This window comes from Castor canadensis, chromosome 6 (genome assembly GCF_047511655.1).
Source record: "Castor canadensis chromosome 6, mCasCan1.hap1v2, whole genome shotgun sequence".
NCBI classification, from domain to species: Eukaryota; Metazoa; Chordata; class Mammalia; order Rodentia; family Castoridae; genus Castor; species Castor canadensis.
Genome location: NC_133391.1, coordinates 1277777 through 1294641, shown reverse-complemented (window position 1 = coordinate 1294641; position 16865 = coordinate 1277777). Strand labels below are relative to the sequence as shown.

The window sequence follows — 16865 nt, the reverse complement described above, 5'->3', positions numbered from 1 at the left end:
GTGAGCAGTGTCTCTTCCGCACGCCTGGCCCCTGGGTCCGTCCCCAGTGCCTGTGGCTGTTGGGCTGACAGTTTTTGGCTCTGCAGGGAGATGAAGGAGACCAATGGGCTCCTCACGGAGGAGCTGGAGGGGCTGCAGAGGAAGCTGGGCCGCCAGGAGAAGCTGCAGGGAGCTCTGGTAGACCTGGAACTGGAGAAAGAGGTGAGCCCAGGTGTGGGCTGTACCTGCGGGACTGCCCTCTGCCCTGTGCACAGGACCTTGGCCACCTCCATCACCTGAATGTGGTGTGACGTGCAGAATACTGACCCCCCAAGGAGGGTCACCTCCTAGTCTCAGGACCTGTGAATGTGTCACCGCACATTCACACGTGGCAAGGGGTCGAGCTTGCCTGTCAGCTGGCAAGCTCCGCCCCGGGAGGATTCTGTGTGGGTCGTGTGGTCTCAGGGAGGTGGGGAGGCCACTGCTGGCTGAGGGATGGAGGAAGGGTCCCTGAGTCAAACACGTGTGCGCCTCTAGCTGCTAGAAGCAGGACATGGGTTCTCCCTGAAGCTTCCGGAAGGAGCACACCTCTGTTGGTACTTTGTATGGATTGAAAGACTGGATTTGTGTTGAAGCCCCTGAATCCGTGGTTGGCTCAGAGTCGGGGAGGAATTGCTTTGTGGCGTCTGAGGAGGGTTGTGCCTGTGGTGGAGCCCGAGCTGGGCTTTTCCCTGTGTCTGCTGCATGAACGTGGTTGTGCTGTGTGCGCAGGTGCCAGTGTTGGTGGCATTGGAAAGTCACCTGTGGGCACAGGAGGAAACTCTGGTCAGAGGAACTCCTTTTACTCAGTGAGTTCGTGCGGCACTGAGTTTTTCAGCACTAGGTCTGCTAACTCCTGCCCAGGGTCTTTTTGTCCTTCACACTGCTTCCTGTGGTCACTTTGTCATTGAGCGTGCCCAGCACACACCAGGTCATTTTTCAGTCCTGTCCCCGTCTGGAGGCATGCACACATCAGTCCACCCCTCGGCCCTGTCAGCTGCCCTGTCTTTCTGGCCACTTCTGAGCTGTTCTCCTTTGGATGGAGTGGAGTTTTTGTCCTTTCCAGAGGTCCAGGACAACTGAAGACCTGTGGGGGCTGCAGAACCCTCTGACTAGTTGACATGGTGGCATGTCAACCCATGTCATGTCAACCGTGCTGTCCCCAGAATCTTGTCTCAGGGGCAGGCTTCTGTGGGAGGTGGCCTGGAAAGTGGGCTCCCACACAGGTGCACCCGTCTTGTTCTTTGGTTGTATTGTGTGTGTTTTTCTAATTGTTTTAAAAATATCTGGGGCTCTCAAGTCACACTGACTGGTTTGAAGTCCTGCATGGATTCTTGCCTGGCCGTGTGACCCTGGTGTCCAGTCCCGTACCTTGTCTGCCTATTCATCTGCACAGTGTGACCTGGTGACAGCACCTGCCTCATGCACACTGCTCAGACCAGGGTGTGGTGCGCAATGCTGTTCAGCAGCGACCTTGTGAGTTACCAGCCACAGCCCTGCTGGCCCACAGAGAGCTCTGGACGCCTGAGAACTGAGGTGGCAGCGCTGGCGGGCAGCTGCTGAGTGACGGGAGGCACGGGCGATGCAGGTGGCCCTGCTCTCCGCTGCATTTCCACAAGGGCAGTGAGACTTGGCTCTCTGGGGTGGGGACTAGCATGGAGCAGGCATGTTGGCAGTGCTGCCTCACCCTTCCTAGCCTCCCTGGGACTGAATCCATCTGTCTAGGGCTTGGTATCCTGAGAGGCACCTGGAAGATGGGGAGAGAGGAGCCTTGGGGCTCCTGTGCACCCTGGTCTCCTGCAGGCCCAGCTCGTTCTCACGTTCCTGGCAATCTGTGCAATTTGCACTTGAACCTGTGGGGCTGGGAAGGAGTGAGGCTGAAGGAGTCAGCAGCTAGGATACCCCGAATGCATTCCTGTGGGTGACCTCAGATGGGCCAGCGGTCTCAGCATCGCCGTCACTGTCAGCGGTTTGGCAGGTGGTGATGGGGACATGGTTGCAATTGTCTTTTCAGAGGCTGCTGGCGAAGCTGCAGAGCTGGGAGAGGCTGGACCAGACCATGGGCTTGAACCTCAGGTAGGTGGCTGCCCTGCCCTCTCCAGCAGGCTTCTTGTGTGCGAGGGAGATGGCGCTGCGTGACTCGTGCAGAGGGCGCGCGTCCCTCTGCCCTGCACTCTCAGGACTCTGCTTCTGGGGACAGTCATTCCTTTCAGGTTCAGTAGCCACTGGGGAAGAGCTGAGATGAAGGGTGAAAAGGCCAATCATGGTGGATGTTACTTGTCCCATTCAGACCCCTGAAGTGGCCTCGGTGGCTGATCTGTGCAAGGTCATTGCCAGCGGGTGGGTGGAGGGTACAGAACGGGCCGCACACAGCGCTGCTGTGTGGTCATCCCATCCACCCGCTGTCCCGTCCTGCTGGGACCGCTGCTCATCTCCATCAGGGCTCAGCTGTCCCTGCCCTTCAGCCGCTGTGACTGCTGAGACCGCCCTGCAGACTGAGTGTGTCCCCACCCCGGTGTAGCTGTGTCCTTTCGCGGTTGTCCTGTGCACTCTAGCGTCAGGGAGGCAGGGGACAGCTCCTTCTGGCTGAGCCAATGGAGCCTGGGTAGAGGCCTGTGCAACTCAGGCAGCCTTCTGTTCAGTTTGCTCAGGATTTTAGACTTCCAGCTTCCTGGTTCTCTTTCCTGCTGCTCTGGGAAGCAAGGCCAGGTCTGCGACTCTCTTACCAGACTGAGCTGAGCTGTAATTACAGCGTTGACCGCTGGCTCTGAAATCCGCTGCTTTCTGATCACAGTACTGGTTTCTCTTCTCTGTCTCTTTTTGCTTTGCTAAGTCACAGGAGAGAGACTGGGCTGCTGTTGCCCCTTGATCTTCACTTGCAGAGCCCAGCTCGCAGAGGCAGGCCCAGTGGCTGATGCCGTGTTCCTATGTTCTCCGGGCTTGTTAACTACCCGCAAGGGTCCCTACTACTCCCTACTACTCCTGGGACCGCCCCAGTCAGACAGGGAGCCTCTGTGACTTATTTCCTGTGAGGAGGATCAGAGCTCCTTGTGTCTCATCACACCAGCCCTGTTGAGTCGCTGGAGAACTCACGTGCCACCTGTCTGCCACACAGCCCTTTTGTCAGTCAGACGCGTGGAGTGACTGTTCTGACCAGAGCAGCTCGGGTTTCCTAGGCCAGGTTGGAGTGTCTGTCTGCCCCTTCAGCCCCCCAGAACGATTTCCACACCTGAGGGCGCTGTTGTGAGCACAGCATAGCTGGTGCTCAGGTAACCGTGCGCGCGCTGTACTTCCCTGGTCCAAGGCCTGGGTTGGGCTGCCCTGTGTCCTGTCAGCCTAGGGCCGGGCAGGTGGAGGAGCAGGTGCATGTGGTGCCCCGTGTCCTCATTGAGCAAAGTGGATGCGACCCCCCCCCCCAAGGGGCAAGGTCTTGTCTGTCCTTAGGAAGGGCTTCATGGGAGGCCAGGGTGCTGGTCTCAGGTGGCTTGAGGATAGGTGGCCCTGTCCGTGCTCTGCTGAGGTGCCCTGGGCAGGACAGGTTTTGTGTCTCGTGCCTCACCTGTCGTGCCTGTGCCTCCCTGTGCTGCATGGGTTCCTGGTGCGTTGGAGGCCTCAGTGAGCCTGCTGCCTTGCCCTGTGCCTCAGGCAGATGTCCAGACAGTGGCTCCTCAGGCCTTGACCTCAGGTGACTTGTGCTCCACTCCCATGGTTACACTTGTTGCATAACGTGTGGGGTGCCCCTCAGGGTCACCCGAGTTTGAGGCTGTGGGTGAAACTCAGTGGTAGAGCACGTGCTTACCACGAGGGAGGCCCTGGGTTCAATCCCCAGCACCAAGAAGAAGGCAAAGGTCTACTTGAAGCCAGGTGTGGTGGTGGCCCTGCACTCCCAGCTGCTCGGGAGGCTGAGCCAGGAGGAGTAATGCACTCGGGTTCCGTGCCAGCCTGGGCGGCTTGGATGACTCGCAGATTCCTGGGCAAAGTTCAGGCCCAGTGGGTCAGCGTTGCCAGGGCTGACTTGGGTGTTGGGGTGGCCTCGGAGGCTGCCATGTTACGATAAGGATTTTGGCTTTTTTTCCCTTGCCCTTTCTTTGGAGGGGCACACAGGTTTTGGGCAGCTCCAGTGCTTTCTTGAGTGGGGGGGGAGGACCTAGTGGAGCCACGCTCATGAAGATTGATGTGACGCTGAGCGGGCGGAGGGATGTGGATCAGGGGAGTTGGTGCTCACTGCTGGGGTTCGTGTCCCCGAAGGACAAGTTACACATTTGCAGCTCCACACGTTCCTACATCCCCACGCCCCCCCCCCACCCCGAGTGGCTGTGTAACTACTCTGACCACTCCCTAAAGCCACCCGGGGACCTGAGACGGCCAGCCCGTTCTCACAGATCAGGTACTGAGAGTAAACGCTTGAGTGCCTGGGAGTGTGTGTGGCTTTGTGTGGCCTTTAGTTCAAGGCCTTGCCAGCATTTTGGGGCAAGTCCGACCTAGCTCTGTGAGTTCTGAGTGTGGCCACCACTAGGTGGCATCACCCCCTTGGTGATTCAGCTTTTTTTAGGGAGCCACCCGCACCCTCTGCAGCCTGTCCTTGTGCCCACTGCCCTCTGGCAAGGGATGTCTAGCTAACTCCAGGGGTCTGGTGACTAGGACGCGAGGGACCTGTGGACCAATGCCCGTCTGCCTTTGAGCAGACACATAGCTGCTTTTGCCCGTCCTATGCCTGCCCTTTCCTTGTCCAGCCTCTCTGGGGGTCCTCAGTCCCCTGGGGCCTGTGTGCTTCTGGGGTCCAGAGCAACTGTTCCCAGTGTGGGCTGTCCAGTGGCTCCTCGAGGTTCTCGGCTCCAGAACCTCAGCCCTAGGCTCGGAACAGCACTCTGGTACAACATCAAGTTCCCCACTGGGTGACGGTCATCACCCTCTGCCCAGTTTGTATTTCTCATGTCTGAGAAGCTGAGAGAGGTTGGAGGAGGTGGACGAGCGTTTGCGTGGGGTGGGTCAGCCGCGTAAGCCGTGGGTAAGATGCCTGAACTTCCGCCGTGACAGGTCCCGTGCGGGGGTCACTTGGGCCATGACGGGTCCCGTGTGGGGGTCACTTGGGCCATGATGGGTCCCGTGTGCGGGTCATGGGGCAGACACTGGGACAGGGTGTGGCTGTGTTGTCACTGCTCTTGCTTACACTGTGTGATGGTGACACTGGGACGAGGCGAGGCTGTGTTGTCACCACTCGTGCTCCTATTGTACTGAGCGTCCTCACCTGTGCAGTCAGGTTAGCAAGAGGAAAGGTTAGGCTCCCGGATAGAGAAATAAAACCGTGTGTGTTGGAGACTGCACGATTATGTAGGATTTCCCCAGGCGTCTTGTCTCACTGGTGAGGTGACCAGGGTCAGAGGAGACAGGGACAGTGCACAGAATAGATAGCGTTTCTGTGCTTGAGTGAAGAACTGCTCAAAGGATGTGGGCTTTGCAATAGTGTCACAGCCACCAAGTACTTAGGGATAAAATTAACAAAGCGTATTTGAGATCCACTCTGAAAACCCTAAGAGGCAGCTGACAGTGATTACAGATGACCTAATAACGCAGGAGATGGAGGGACAGGGAGGAGAAAAGAAACCCAGTCCCCTGCTCTCTGCCACCAGTGGGGGCTGCACCCTGACACCCGGTGTGGGCTTTTCACACGGCACGCACTTCTGCAGCCTACGCCAGCTGGGTGACCTACAATTCGGTGCCTCCTCAGCCTCTTGCTGGCGCTCAAGGCCAAAAGCCCCAACCTTTGATCCAGCCCTGCTGTTCCCGGTGCCCAGCCCCGACCTGAGCAGTGTCACAGAGGTGTCACACATGGTGGTGCACTGGCAGTCAGTATTGTCCTGATGGCAGATGGCTCAAATTGACCCGTAAGTCCAAGTAGGCCTTTGGTAGAACCAGTAAACTGAGTTCTAAAGTTTTTATAGAAACATAAACCTAGACTAGGTGCAAATTTGGAAAAGGTGTCAGACGGCTCAGCCTGGCCAGTTTCGTGATACACCGCAAAGTGCGTTAAGTGAAGGCGGTATCGGGGGCAGGGTGGACAGGGCTTCAGGAGCGATTCCAGAGGTCAATTGCTTTTCCACGTGGCAAGGTGATGGAGCGCGGGAATGGTGCTAAAGCAGGCGTGCGGGAGTCCAGCCCCGCATGGCAGACTCGGCATGAGTCACAGTGCGTGTGCACCTGTGCACGGCAGCTGGAACTGCGAGGGGCTCGGGTTTGCCTCAGAGTTCCTAGGACCTAGAACATGGGTTTTATACATCGGATTTCATCAGAATTAGAAACTTTTGCTCTCAAAAGATAAGGAAAGTGAAAAGGCAGATAGTAGATTAGCAGAAAATATCACCGAGGACGTACACTCAGATATGTAAGACATTCTTAAATTGGCTGTGGTGGTGCACACCTAGAATCCCAGCACTGGGGAGGGAGGCTGAGGCAGGAGGATTGTGAGTTCAAGGCCAGCCTGGGCCTTGTGAGGCTGGTGAGACCTTGTCTAAAAATTGTCAGTCAGATGGCCAGATTAGAAAGGGGACAAGAGGGCGGGGGTCATAACTCAGAGGTAAAAGACTTGGTTTAGAGTGTGCAAAACCCTGGGTTCCATTCCACCACTGCAAGACAAAAACAAAAACCCCACAAAAAAGTCCAGCAGATGTGAGAAGATGCACCAATGGGAACTAGGACATGGAAAGGTGTCATTACTTGTTCAGGGTACAAGTTAAGATCACACAGTGCCATGACTGACTTGGACGAGCCTCCCCCAGGGCCCATGGCGCTATGGAAGGTGGTGGAACCTCCAGGAGGTGGCTGAGTAGCAGGAGGTGAGGTCACTGGGTGCATGTCCCTGAAGCCACGTTGGGACTCCAGCTCCTGCTTGACTCTGTCCCCCCACTGCCCTGACCTGAGCAGTTCTGCCATGGTGCTCTGCCTGCCACAGGCCCAAAACCAACGGCGCTTAGCACGGAGTGAGCCCGAGCTACAGCAGAGCCTTTCCTTCTCACCTTCTTACCGCAGCCATTTGTCCCGATGAGGGAGAGCTGAGGTGAGATACCGCAGACCCAGCAGAACGATTGAGATCGGAGGCTCTGACCCTCCCCGTGTCGGCAGAGAGGTGGGTGGTCAGGTGTCCCCCGCAAGCTCCTGGGAGTGGAAGTGGCACAGCCACCGGGCAGGCCATTTGTCAGCGTTTCGCACACTGAGACTGGGACCCGGCAGTCGCGCTCCTGGATGTTTACCCACGGGAAATGAAACCGCGGCCTCGTGAGGCCTTGTTCACAGCTGTTCACGGGAGCTTCGTTCACAGCAGCCGGAGTGGACAGACTCGGGTGTCTGTCAGCAGGCGACGGAATGAGCCGACTGCGGCCGACTCGGGCTGAGGCACAGGCCGGGGGCTCATAGTGTGCGACTCCGTTTTCCTGAAGCGCTGGTAAACGTGGCGCTGGCCTGGAGTGACAGAGGTCAGTGATTCCTTGAGTCCAGGTTAGAGTGGCTTGGGGGTTTGAGGGAGTCTTTGGGGTATGGGGTGCTCGGTGGTGGCGGTGGTGGTGACCTGGGTGCACGCACGTCAGGATTGATGTGTTTGTGGGAAGTGTTGCCTCTTCCTGGTAACTGCAGTCAGCAGGAAGCCCTCTCACGTGACCTGAACCAGATGGGGGCAGAGTGGAGGGTGTCGTTTAAAGCCACCCTTTATTTTGGGAAGGAGCCTGTCCCAAGCTTATTGAAGGCTTAGAGCAGCCTAGTCTCTGCCTTTGATGTCCTGGCCCAGCTCTGTTGGGTTGCCTGGAGCTTGGGTCTTGGGGTCCTGGGGCCGTGGGGGTGGCATCAGGTGACACCAGGGCACTTCTCTGCTTGGTTAAAGACAAAAGAAGCCAGGTGGACCAAGAGGGTGAAGGCGAAAATGGAGTGTGCTCTCCGCCTGGGAACCCACCAGGGATGGGTGCCCTGTGGCTCAGCTTCTGGCCCCGGCTGGTTTATCCTAGATAGGTGTAAGGGTGCCTTTCAGACAGGAGGTGACTGCCAGCCAGGCTGTCTCTCCAGGCAGTGCCTGATACATTTCCTGTCGTCTTCTAAAAGCGTGTGCACACAAGTCTGTGTGTACCCCTCCTTTCCTAGAGGGCTCGCTGTTTTTTCTGCAACTTACTGTGGCCACTTAACTTTTGACTGTCTTACTGCAGCAGCAGACATGGTTCTTCTGAGATGGTCCATGTGCCACCACAGTGCTGTGTGGTGTGGAGAAACCCTGACTGCCCTCGGTCCCCAGTTGAGGGACGGTTAGGAGCTTTTGTTTTCCCCAGTAAGCAGTGCTGCGTAGGTTGGATACATACCTAAAAGCAGAATTTTTAGTTCAAACGATGTGTGTATTTGCAGTTGACAGCGAGTGCCAAATTGCCCTTCCAAAGCTTCACTCGGGTCCGTTTCAATCTCGGAGTGTGAGCGTCATGGCTTAATTGGGGAAGTGTGCTTTCAAAGCTTCTAGCAGAAATTCAGAGCGAGTCACAACAAAGCGAGGAGAGCAGGCCTCTTTGCTGGCATGGCTTTTAAAAAATTTTATTTAGCAATTCGAATCAAGGAAGAGCCTCATTAAACAGGCCCAGAGTAAGCACTGAGCCTCATTGGAGTCGAGCCTGGCAGGAATAATTTACCTGTGGCCTCTTGTTTGGCTCCTGGAGTGGCCTTGTTTCAGGTCCTGCTGAGTGGGCACTGTACCTGTCACTGTGTGTGCAGGCTCTCTGGAAACTGAGGAGGGTGTGGAAACCATGTTATAGAGGTGGACAGGCAGGTGACCCTGCGGCTCTGAGGCCTGGCAGCTGGGCCCACCTCAAACTGCCAACTTGTCCCCGTAGTCAAAGTTGGAACCTGCAAGTGCTGACCTGGATGTTTTCCCAAAATTTTTGTAGTCTGGCTGATGACAGGCTTTGGGGACAAGCTCTCCTGATGTGTAAGGCCAATTAAGAGGACAGTGGGGGGAGGGGGGGAATGTGGGTGGGGGTGGAGAGTGCAGGTGAGGTGCAGACCAGGCACCATCTCCCTCTGAGGAGGGTGTTCGCAGACCCTTCTTTCTGTGTTCCTGGTTTGTGATTACCTGGACGCTAGGCTAGTCAATACCAGGTGCTCTCCTGGCGCTTGGGAAGGTGGGTGAGCTGTCAGGTGTCTTGGTCCACTCCCGTGGGTACTGGAGGAGGAAGGGTAAACATTTGGCCCACGGGCATCTGTGGCGAGTTGCCCTTTGTTCTGGCCTTCATTTGGGCTCCCTCTTCGGGTTCTTTCCCCAGGAGCTGCTCTTGTGGGCCCCACAGCTGGAGAGGGAGGGACCCTGCAGGCCTGTGTGTCTGTGGTGAGTGTGGGTGACCGCCAGATGTGAGGGCCTCTTAAGGTGGCTCAGGTGTCTTACCCATCTGCCATGTCCCCCGGGCTGTTTTCTGCCTCAGAGGTGGTGTTGGTTTTCTTTAAGCCCCATAAGATTTGGGACTTAAGGACATAGCTTACGTCTGTTGCTTCTGTCCATGGCATATAGAGGACATTCTCTAGATGGGTGGGCAGTGAGCGAGGGACTGTGTGCGTTAGGTGTGATGTGAGCCCCCAGGCTTACCTGGCTGTCGTAACAAGAGCATGGGCCGTTCACCTGTGTCTCCAGTGGGAAGCAGAAAGCAAGGGCCACAGAGATTCCTGGCCACTGGGGCTCAAGTTTCTGGGGAGGTCACTCTCACAGTGCTGGTGGCCTCTCTTATGTGACTGACAGGCTCGCTGCCAGAGGGGAGAGGACAGGTCTGGTTGCACAGCCTGGCCAGGACGGTCCCTGCTGGCTGCCATGTGGTGGCAGGGTTAAGGCGCTGAAGAGGGGTGCTGGACAGAAGAAAGCTCCCACATGTGTGCCCAGATCGCTGTGCACTCAGCAGGTCGCCCTGGCGTGCTAACACTCTGGCCTTTGCACTTGACCCTCAAGGCACTTTTGGGTCTCCTCCAAGCTGGGTAGCTAGGACTCTTCTTCTGAGCCTCATTTTACATTGCTTTGGGAAAATCTAAAGCCAGGGACAGTATTGTAAAGCAGTGAGGTGACTGCAGCCCAGGGTGAATTTACAGGATTCCCTGGTGGCGGGGTTGATTTTGACTCAACAGGTGCTTTTGGTCATCAGCGCCACTCCTCAGCAGCCAGGACCCTGAGGGGACCCGGGTCCCTCTGCATCCAGGCCGAGCCTCCCTGGGGGGTGCTGGGTGGCTCACATAGAGGGTTTGCACGCACAGAAGTGAAGTCGGCTGCGCACAGGCCAGAGGCGGCCCACACCCGGCCCCTGTGCCAGCCACCGTGGTGTTTGGAGGGCCGGCGTCTCAGGCAGGTCCAGAGAATAATCTGGAGGTGTTTGGGTCTAGACTTCCCACTTGACAGTCTCGAACATAGCTTTGAGGCCGTGAGGTGTGACCTGGACAGAGAAACCCGGCATCACTTAGCTGTGAGTGCTGGTGTCTCTCATACCCACTGTCAGAGCTGCTGGTCTTTCCCATGCTGGCCTGCTTGCTCGTTCTTCAGGGCATACCAAGCTCTTGAACTTCCAGACCCCGGGTCTTGGCACCAGGTCCGTCTGTCTGAGTCCCTGCACTGCTGCTCCTTGGTGCTGGTTGCCTGCACAGGGAAAGGAGCTTTGGTGCTGAGACAGGTGGAGCTGCCGTGGGCGTGGGCGTGGGCTGGTCTTTGTGGACTGCCGGTGGAGAGCTGGTGCAGTGGAGTCTTTCAAACAGAGGCCTTTGTGCAGACTGCATCGAGGAAACCAGTTTGTATCAATGGAAGCGAAGTGAAATTATCATTTAAATAGTGGGCCAGCGGTGCAGGGCTGCCTGGGAGGCTGCGGACCTTGGGTGCTGGTGCTGTTCTCCACCCTTTCCTTGGTGACCGTCCTGCCGTCTGGGTGCAGAGCCCTGACCCCCTGAAATCAGAGGCCATGTGCATTGCGGTGTCTTGGAGCAAAACACCTAGGTTCTCCTTCCCATCTCCACGTCTGCTGTGCTGCCGGCCCCCGGGTCAGCGTCCTGTGGGTGCAGGCCCGGCCGCTCACGCTCCTCAGGTGTGCTGGGCACCGCTGGCAGCATGGGCCCGAGACCCCCGTCAGCTGTGGCTGGGTCTCTCACTCAATGGGGGGAGGTAGGGGAGGCAGAGATGCATTCAGGGGCGGGCAGGTGGTTGGGGTGGAGCGGGGAGCGCCCCCCGTGGGGGTTACTGTTGCCGTGGCCCAGGTGAAGCTGGTGCTGTCTTCCTTGGAGACCCAGCTCTGAGGTGCAGCTGGCTGCTCATTGCCTTCCAGCCCTGAGGCTTGGGAATGGTTGGGTTTCACTGGAGGGCTGGGAGATAGGTCAGTCACCACAGCTGACCTCTCTGTCCCCGTTTCCTGGTGACGCTGGACTCTGGCTTTTCAAGTGGTCTGGATCCCTGAGTATGTCACGCTCATCCTGCATTGGGTCCCCTTGCAGGCGGCTCTTTGTTGTTGTATTGAAGGCCTGAGGCGATGGACTTAGGAAAGGTTCACTTTGGCTCCTGGTTCTGGAGGTTCCAGTCCACGATCAGTTGGCCTTGTTGCTTTGAGCCCGTGGCGAGGCAGCACATCCTGGTGGGGACACACGATGGAGCAAAATCGCTCACCTCATAGCCAGGAAGCAAGAGAGGAAGGGGAGGAGACCAGGGTCCCCCGTCCCCTTCAGGGCACCCCTGGTGACCCTAATGGCCGCCCCGAGGCCCCCACCTCGCAGCAGTGCCACCCTGGGGACCGATGTTAGCACGTGCCTTTTGGGTACTGTATGTGTCCTGTGTTGGGTCCCTCTTGTGTCCTGGGTGAGATCCTGTGCAGGCAGCCTGTGTCTTTGCTTCTATCTTGGGATCCTTGGCTCCCATGGGAGGGTCCCCTGAGGTGGGGTCTCAGGTTGCCACTTTTTTTGGGTGGCTCTGGGATTTGAACTCAGGGCCTCACGCTTGCTAGGCAGGTGCTCTTACTGCTTGAGCCACTCCACCAGATCTTTCTTGTGATTTTTAAATTTTTTGTGATAACTGGGATTTGAACTCAGGGCCCACACCGTGAGCCACTCCACAACCCCTTTTTTGTGAAGGGTTTTTTCGAGACAGGGTCTCACAGAACTATTTGCCTGGACTGGTTTAGAACTGTTATCCTCCTGAGTGGCTGGGATTACAGGTGTGAGCTGTCAGTGCCACTTCTGATGCACTAGTGTGCTGCACAGGCAGACTGATCCCAGGTCTGGTTTTTTTTTTTTCTTTTTTCTTTTGTTCCTGGGGACAAGATGCAGGGCTTCATGCATTCTAGGCACATGCTCCACATCAGAGGCTTTTTTTTTTTTTTTTTTTTTTTTTTGTGGTACTGGGGTTTGAATTCAGAACCTCACACTTTTAGCCAGGGGCTCTGCCATTTGAGCCATACTTCCATCGCCACAGGCCTGCTTTTTCAGGCACCAAGAAGAGTTACCCAGAATAAATGTTTTTGCCTCCCATTCCTCTGCTGCCTCTCAGAGGGCCACATTGATGGCCCCCTTGTCCTGGTAGCTCAGGTGGCATCCAGAGAGAAGTGGGCACAATTGGCAGCTCAGCCACACAGACAGGGTGTAGCAAAGATGGCTGGGTTGTCGTCAGGGCTGAGTCCTATGGCGGAGAGGAGGAGGCTGGCCTGCTTGGTCCCAGCTGACCCAAGAACCTGGGTCTGTTACAAACCTCTCGTGTGTCTCGTGCCCCCTGTGGCACATGGGTTGATCTCTGGCTCTGGAGAGACGCTGTATGCCTGGGGAGCTGGTGTCTCGGTCCCCTTCTTCGGTCCGTGGAGCCAGGTTCCTGGTGAATGCACTAAGACCGTGTTCCACGCCAGTGGGATGGGCAGGTGCACCTGTAGTTTCAGACACTGGGAGGGACAGCAAGCAGCAGAATCTGCTGCAGTTGGGTGGCTGCAGAGTCTGGACCCTGCCTCTCAGCATCGCTTTGGGAGGTGCTGAGGTGGGTGGTCATCCGGCAGAGTTCTTACTACTGAGAGCGTGGCCTGCAGCTGAGGACACCCATCTGGCAGGACAGAACTAGGATCAGGAGGTCCTGGGAGCTCTGCGGAGAAGTTCAGCCCCTGCAGCCCCTGTGTCTGCCCCACCTAACCCTTGTGTGTCCCCAGCATCTGGCAGTTGTTCCAGCCTTTGGTCTGTCTGTTGGATGAGGAGCTGCCTGGGCTCTGCGACGTGGAGATGAAGCATCTGTGCAGCAGAATGGTTGGGAAGTGACTAGGAGAATCACCAATGTGAAAAGCGCCATAGTTGCAGTCACCACTGAGGGTCAGGTGTGAGTGACAGGCTGCAGGCATCCTTCATTGTCCATGAAACATGGTGGCAGTTGTCGGGATGTTCCAGGAGTTTGGCCTTGATTTGAAGTGTGGGGTTTGCAAACGTCACGGCAGGCACATGTGTTACGCATCTCATTCCTCTGTGTGTGTGCGTGCACAGACCTGGAGAAAGGCTCTAGGAGGTGATTCAAGCCCTTCTCCAGCTGACTTTGGAGCTATCTCCGAGCTTTGAGAATCTTGTTTGACACAGGTTCGTCCTTAGGTGGGAGTGTTGGTTCAGGTGGATTTGTGGTTGTGCATCCTTGTCAGGCTGACACTGTCCAGGTGTGCCTAGACTGAGAGGCTGTTTGGATAGCCGTCCTCCGCACTGCACAGAGGACTTTGGAAGGGAGACCTCTCACCTGGCCTCAGCTTGTCAGCACCATGGCATATGTGAGATTGTGCCCCTGGCTTCCTGTGGCCTGTGCAACCTCCTGGTGGCTAGGACTTTATTCTGTAGCTTGGAGCTAGTAAGGGACAGGAGACTGGCACATGCTCCAGGGCCTGAGAGACAGGTGCCAATGAGATCTTGGGTCACATGGTGTCAGAAGGAGAAGTGTCCGGTGCAGGATGGGTCATTTCTGTCTTGTGGACAGTGGTTAGCCTGCACCCTGGGAGAGGTGGCCCAGAGGTCATGGGCAGCACTCAGTGTCCCCAGGGAATCGCTCACAGGTGCCGAAAGGACCTCAGTATCTCGGAGGCCCTCTGGAAGGTATTTGCAGGTCTCGCTCTCTGGTGACAGCAGAATGCTTGGCTGTTTGGTTGGCCTGTGCTCGGAAGCTCACCTTTGGTGTGAGAGCAGGCCGGTTGCTGTAGCAACGATTCTGCTTGCTTGCGGGGTCATCCCCCTGGCCCTCACCTCAGAGAGCTCGACTGACTGGCAGATTAAAAGTCAGGCTCTTGGAAGAGAGCAAGTGCACTTGCCCAGGAGACGTTTTGGCTTAGTTTCTTGTCTCCTCTTCTGGTCACAAATTCCTGGTGGACTCTGGGGTTGGGTGGAGGCACCAGTGGGGAATAGGGGGTGCAGCTGTTTCCTCCTGACTTTTTCCCTGTGTGACACAGGAAGCAGGGTGAGTTGCTGGGGCCAGTCACTGGACAGAAACAGTGGGCTGGCAGACTTGGGCACATCGGTGGGAGAGCTTGGGAACCCTCGTGGCACAGGCATTTGAAGTGCCTTGGGCTGTCCGGGTCTGACTGTCGGGTCTTTCGTCACTCTGCTCAGCCGCAGGCCTTGGGAGAGGTGGAGTGGGAAGAGCAGGCGACCAGGACTCAGGCAGTAAGGGTAGCTTTGGGCCTGGGGACAGTGGCCCCCTCCCCCTCAAGCTGCTGGCCCGGCTTTACCTGTGCCAGGCTCCTGGCCTGTGGAAGAGGACAGCACTCCAAGGCACTGTGCAGTGTGCCAGGCATCCACGGTGATTGGCTGGCGGTGTGCAGTGCCTGCTGGTGCCCATCTCGTGAGCACCTGGGAGTCGGACCTTGGTTGCAGGAAGTGTCCAGTGCTGCCCGCTGCCCGCTGCCCGCCAAGCACCGCGGCCTCACATGGAAGGAGTTTCTTTGGCACGTGGAGGCCCTAGGGACCAGACTAGGTCCTCTGCTTTTGTCCCTCCCCTCTCCTGCGGAGCCCGCAGTCTCCTGTGCAGGCCCTGCTCACATACGCTGGGGCTCTGGAGCGCCTCTGAGCCCAGGCTGGCCGGTTGGAGCCTGCGTGACAGGGAGAAAGCCCGGGAGATACAGATCCAGGTGCAAGGACTAGACTGCCAGCCCTTGGTCCCCGGAAGTGGGCAGGACAGGTGGATTGAAAACGGCCCTGTTTTCCGTGAGGCTCTGGGGAACTTGACTGCTGTGCACAAGAGACACAGCAGAAGCCAGGGTCTTCTGTGTTGGCTTTGTGTCCCGAGGAGCGGCTGTGGTCCGGACTGTACGGCGGGAAGGCCGCCTTTGCATGGCTGGCTGTGTATCAGGAGAGGCTTTTTGACCTGGGTGGTGGTAGAGATTTGAGTTCTCTTCTGGTCTCCAGGGGCCTGGGAGCAGCACTTCCCAGACGCCGCTTGACGTAGTGGGCACAAGGTGGGTATTTGAAATGTTTTTTTTGTTTTTGGTGGTACTGGAATTTGAACTCAGGGCCTTAACCTTGAGCCACATCACCAGCCATTTTTTGTGTTGGGTTTTTTCAAGATAGGGTCTCAGGAACTATTTGCCTGGGCTGGCTTTGAGTCACGATCCCCCTGATCTCTGGTTCCTGAGTAGCTGGGATTACAGGCATGAGCCACTGTGCCTGGCTAATGATTTGGCCTTAATTTTTTTTTTTTCTTTTGTGGTACTGGGGATCAAACCCAGGGCTTTGTGCTTGCAAGGTAAACACCAAACCATGGAGGTATGTCCCCAGCTTATTGCAATGCTTGATTTAAGACCAGAGCCTTCCTGAGGAAGAGCTGAGAGGAAAGACGGGGAGAAAGGCGGCCGTGTGCAGGAGGTGGTGTCTGTGTGCTATTGGGGTTGTCGGTCCTGTTGACGGTGAAAATTGCGTGTCCACCTCAGGGTGCTTGTCCCTTGTTCCTCGGTTCACGTGAGCCAAAAGCACAAAACCCTCCCGTGGTAAGTCAGGCCCTGAGCGGCTGCTGGAGATGCACCTGCTGGTCAGGCTTGGTTTCTGAGCAGATTCACTGGTCAAGCGGGCCTCCGAGACTGGGTGGTGTGTGAGCGCCTGGGGGCTGTCCAGGCAGGGTAGGTGGCTTAGCAGTCACGTGTGCTTAGCAGATGTCTTGTGGAAGGTGTTCTCGGGTCCCGCAGGGAGTTTGGACTTCATCACACAGGTGACGGGGAACAACTGAAGGTTCTGAGCAGGTGGCACACACCTGACACTCAAGCACAGGCCTCCCCGTGGAGGTCCACTCACTGCAGGCTGCAGGGTCCTGCCCTGTGGCTTGGGGAGGACAGGTAGGGTTGTCATTGTCAGATGGAGCCTCGCCAGGTAGGAGCAGTGCTGTGAGTCGGGTTGTGGTGAGAACTGAGCTGTTGAGACCGGTTGTTACTGGCTTCAGGTGTCTGGGCCTCTGGAGGTGGCTTGTGCTCGCGCTGGATTCTTCCTGACCTGTTTCCTGTCCAGGTAAATTCCGGCTCCCTCCGACTACAGCTTCTGTTGGTAGGACTGTGATTTTGGAAAACTCACGTCTGTTCTCATTCTTTGCACATTTATTCAGGTTCCTGCCAGCAGGAGAAACAGACACCGGTGAGCTGCAGGAAGCTGCACGAGGCCTCACTTAGTGGGGTGCAGTGGTTGGGTTTTTGCTGAATTTCATGATGGTGGTGGAAAGGGAGGCCAGGCATTTTCTCTGATCTGGAAGCAGGTGTTTTACGCACAAGCTGTCTCCTGGCATGAGTGTCCTCGTTTACAGATGGTCCCTGTTCTGCTAAGGGGCTTCCCTTGTCAGCGGGGTGCTCTGGTCAGGGTGTGGGTGCTCCTGGTTGCTTCTGGCAGCCTGTTTC

General features: G+C 56.8%; 1 protein-coding gene across 9 annotated transcripts in view; it reads left to right on the top strand.

Moving 5' to 3' along the window:
• The window catches only part of Mad1l1 (mitotic arrest deficient 1 like 1), a 267255-nt gene that overhangs the window by 18063 nt on the left and 232327 nt on the right, over positions 1-16865 (top strand). For 8 of the 9 annotated variants that reach the window (XM_074075385.1, XM_074075384.1, XM_074075388.1 and 5 more), the window contains 2 exons: positions 87-201; positions 2033-2094. In XM_074075385.1, coding sequence (XP_073931486.1) covers positions 87-201; positions 2033-2094 — 177 coding nt within the window. Of the gene's footprint in view, positions 1-86; positions 202-2032; positions 2095-16865 lie in introns of those variants that run through there. The other variant, XM_074075393.1, reaches the window with a different exon arrangement.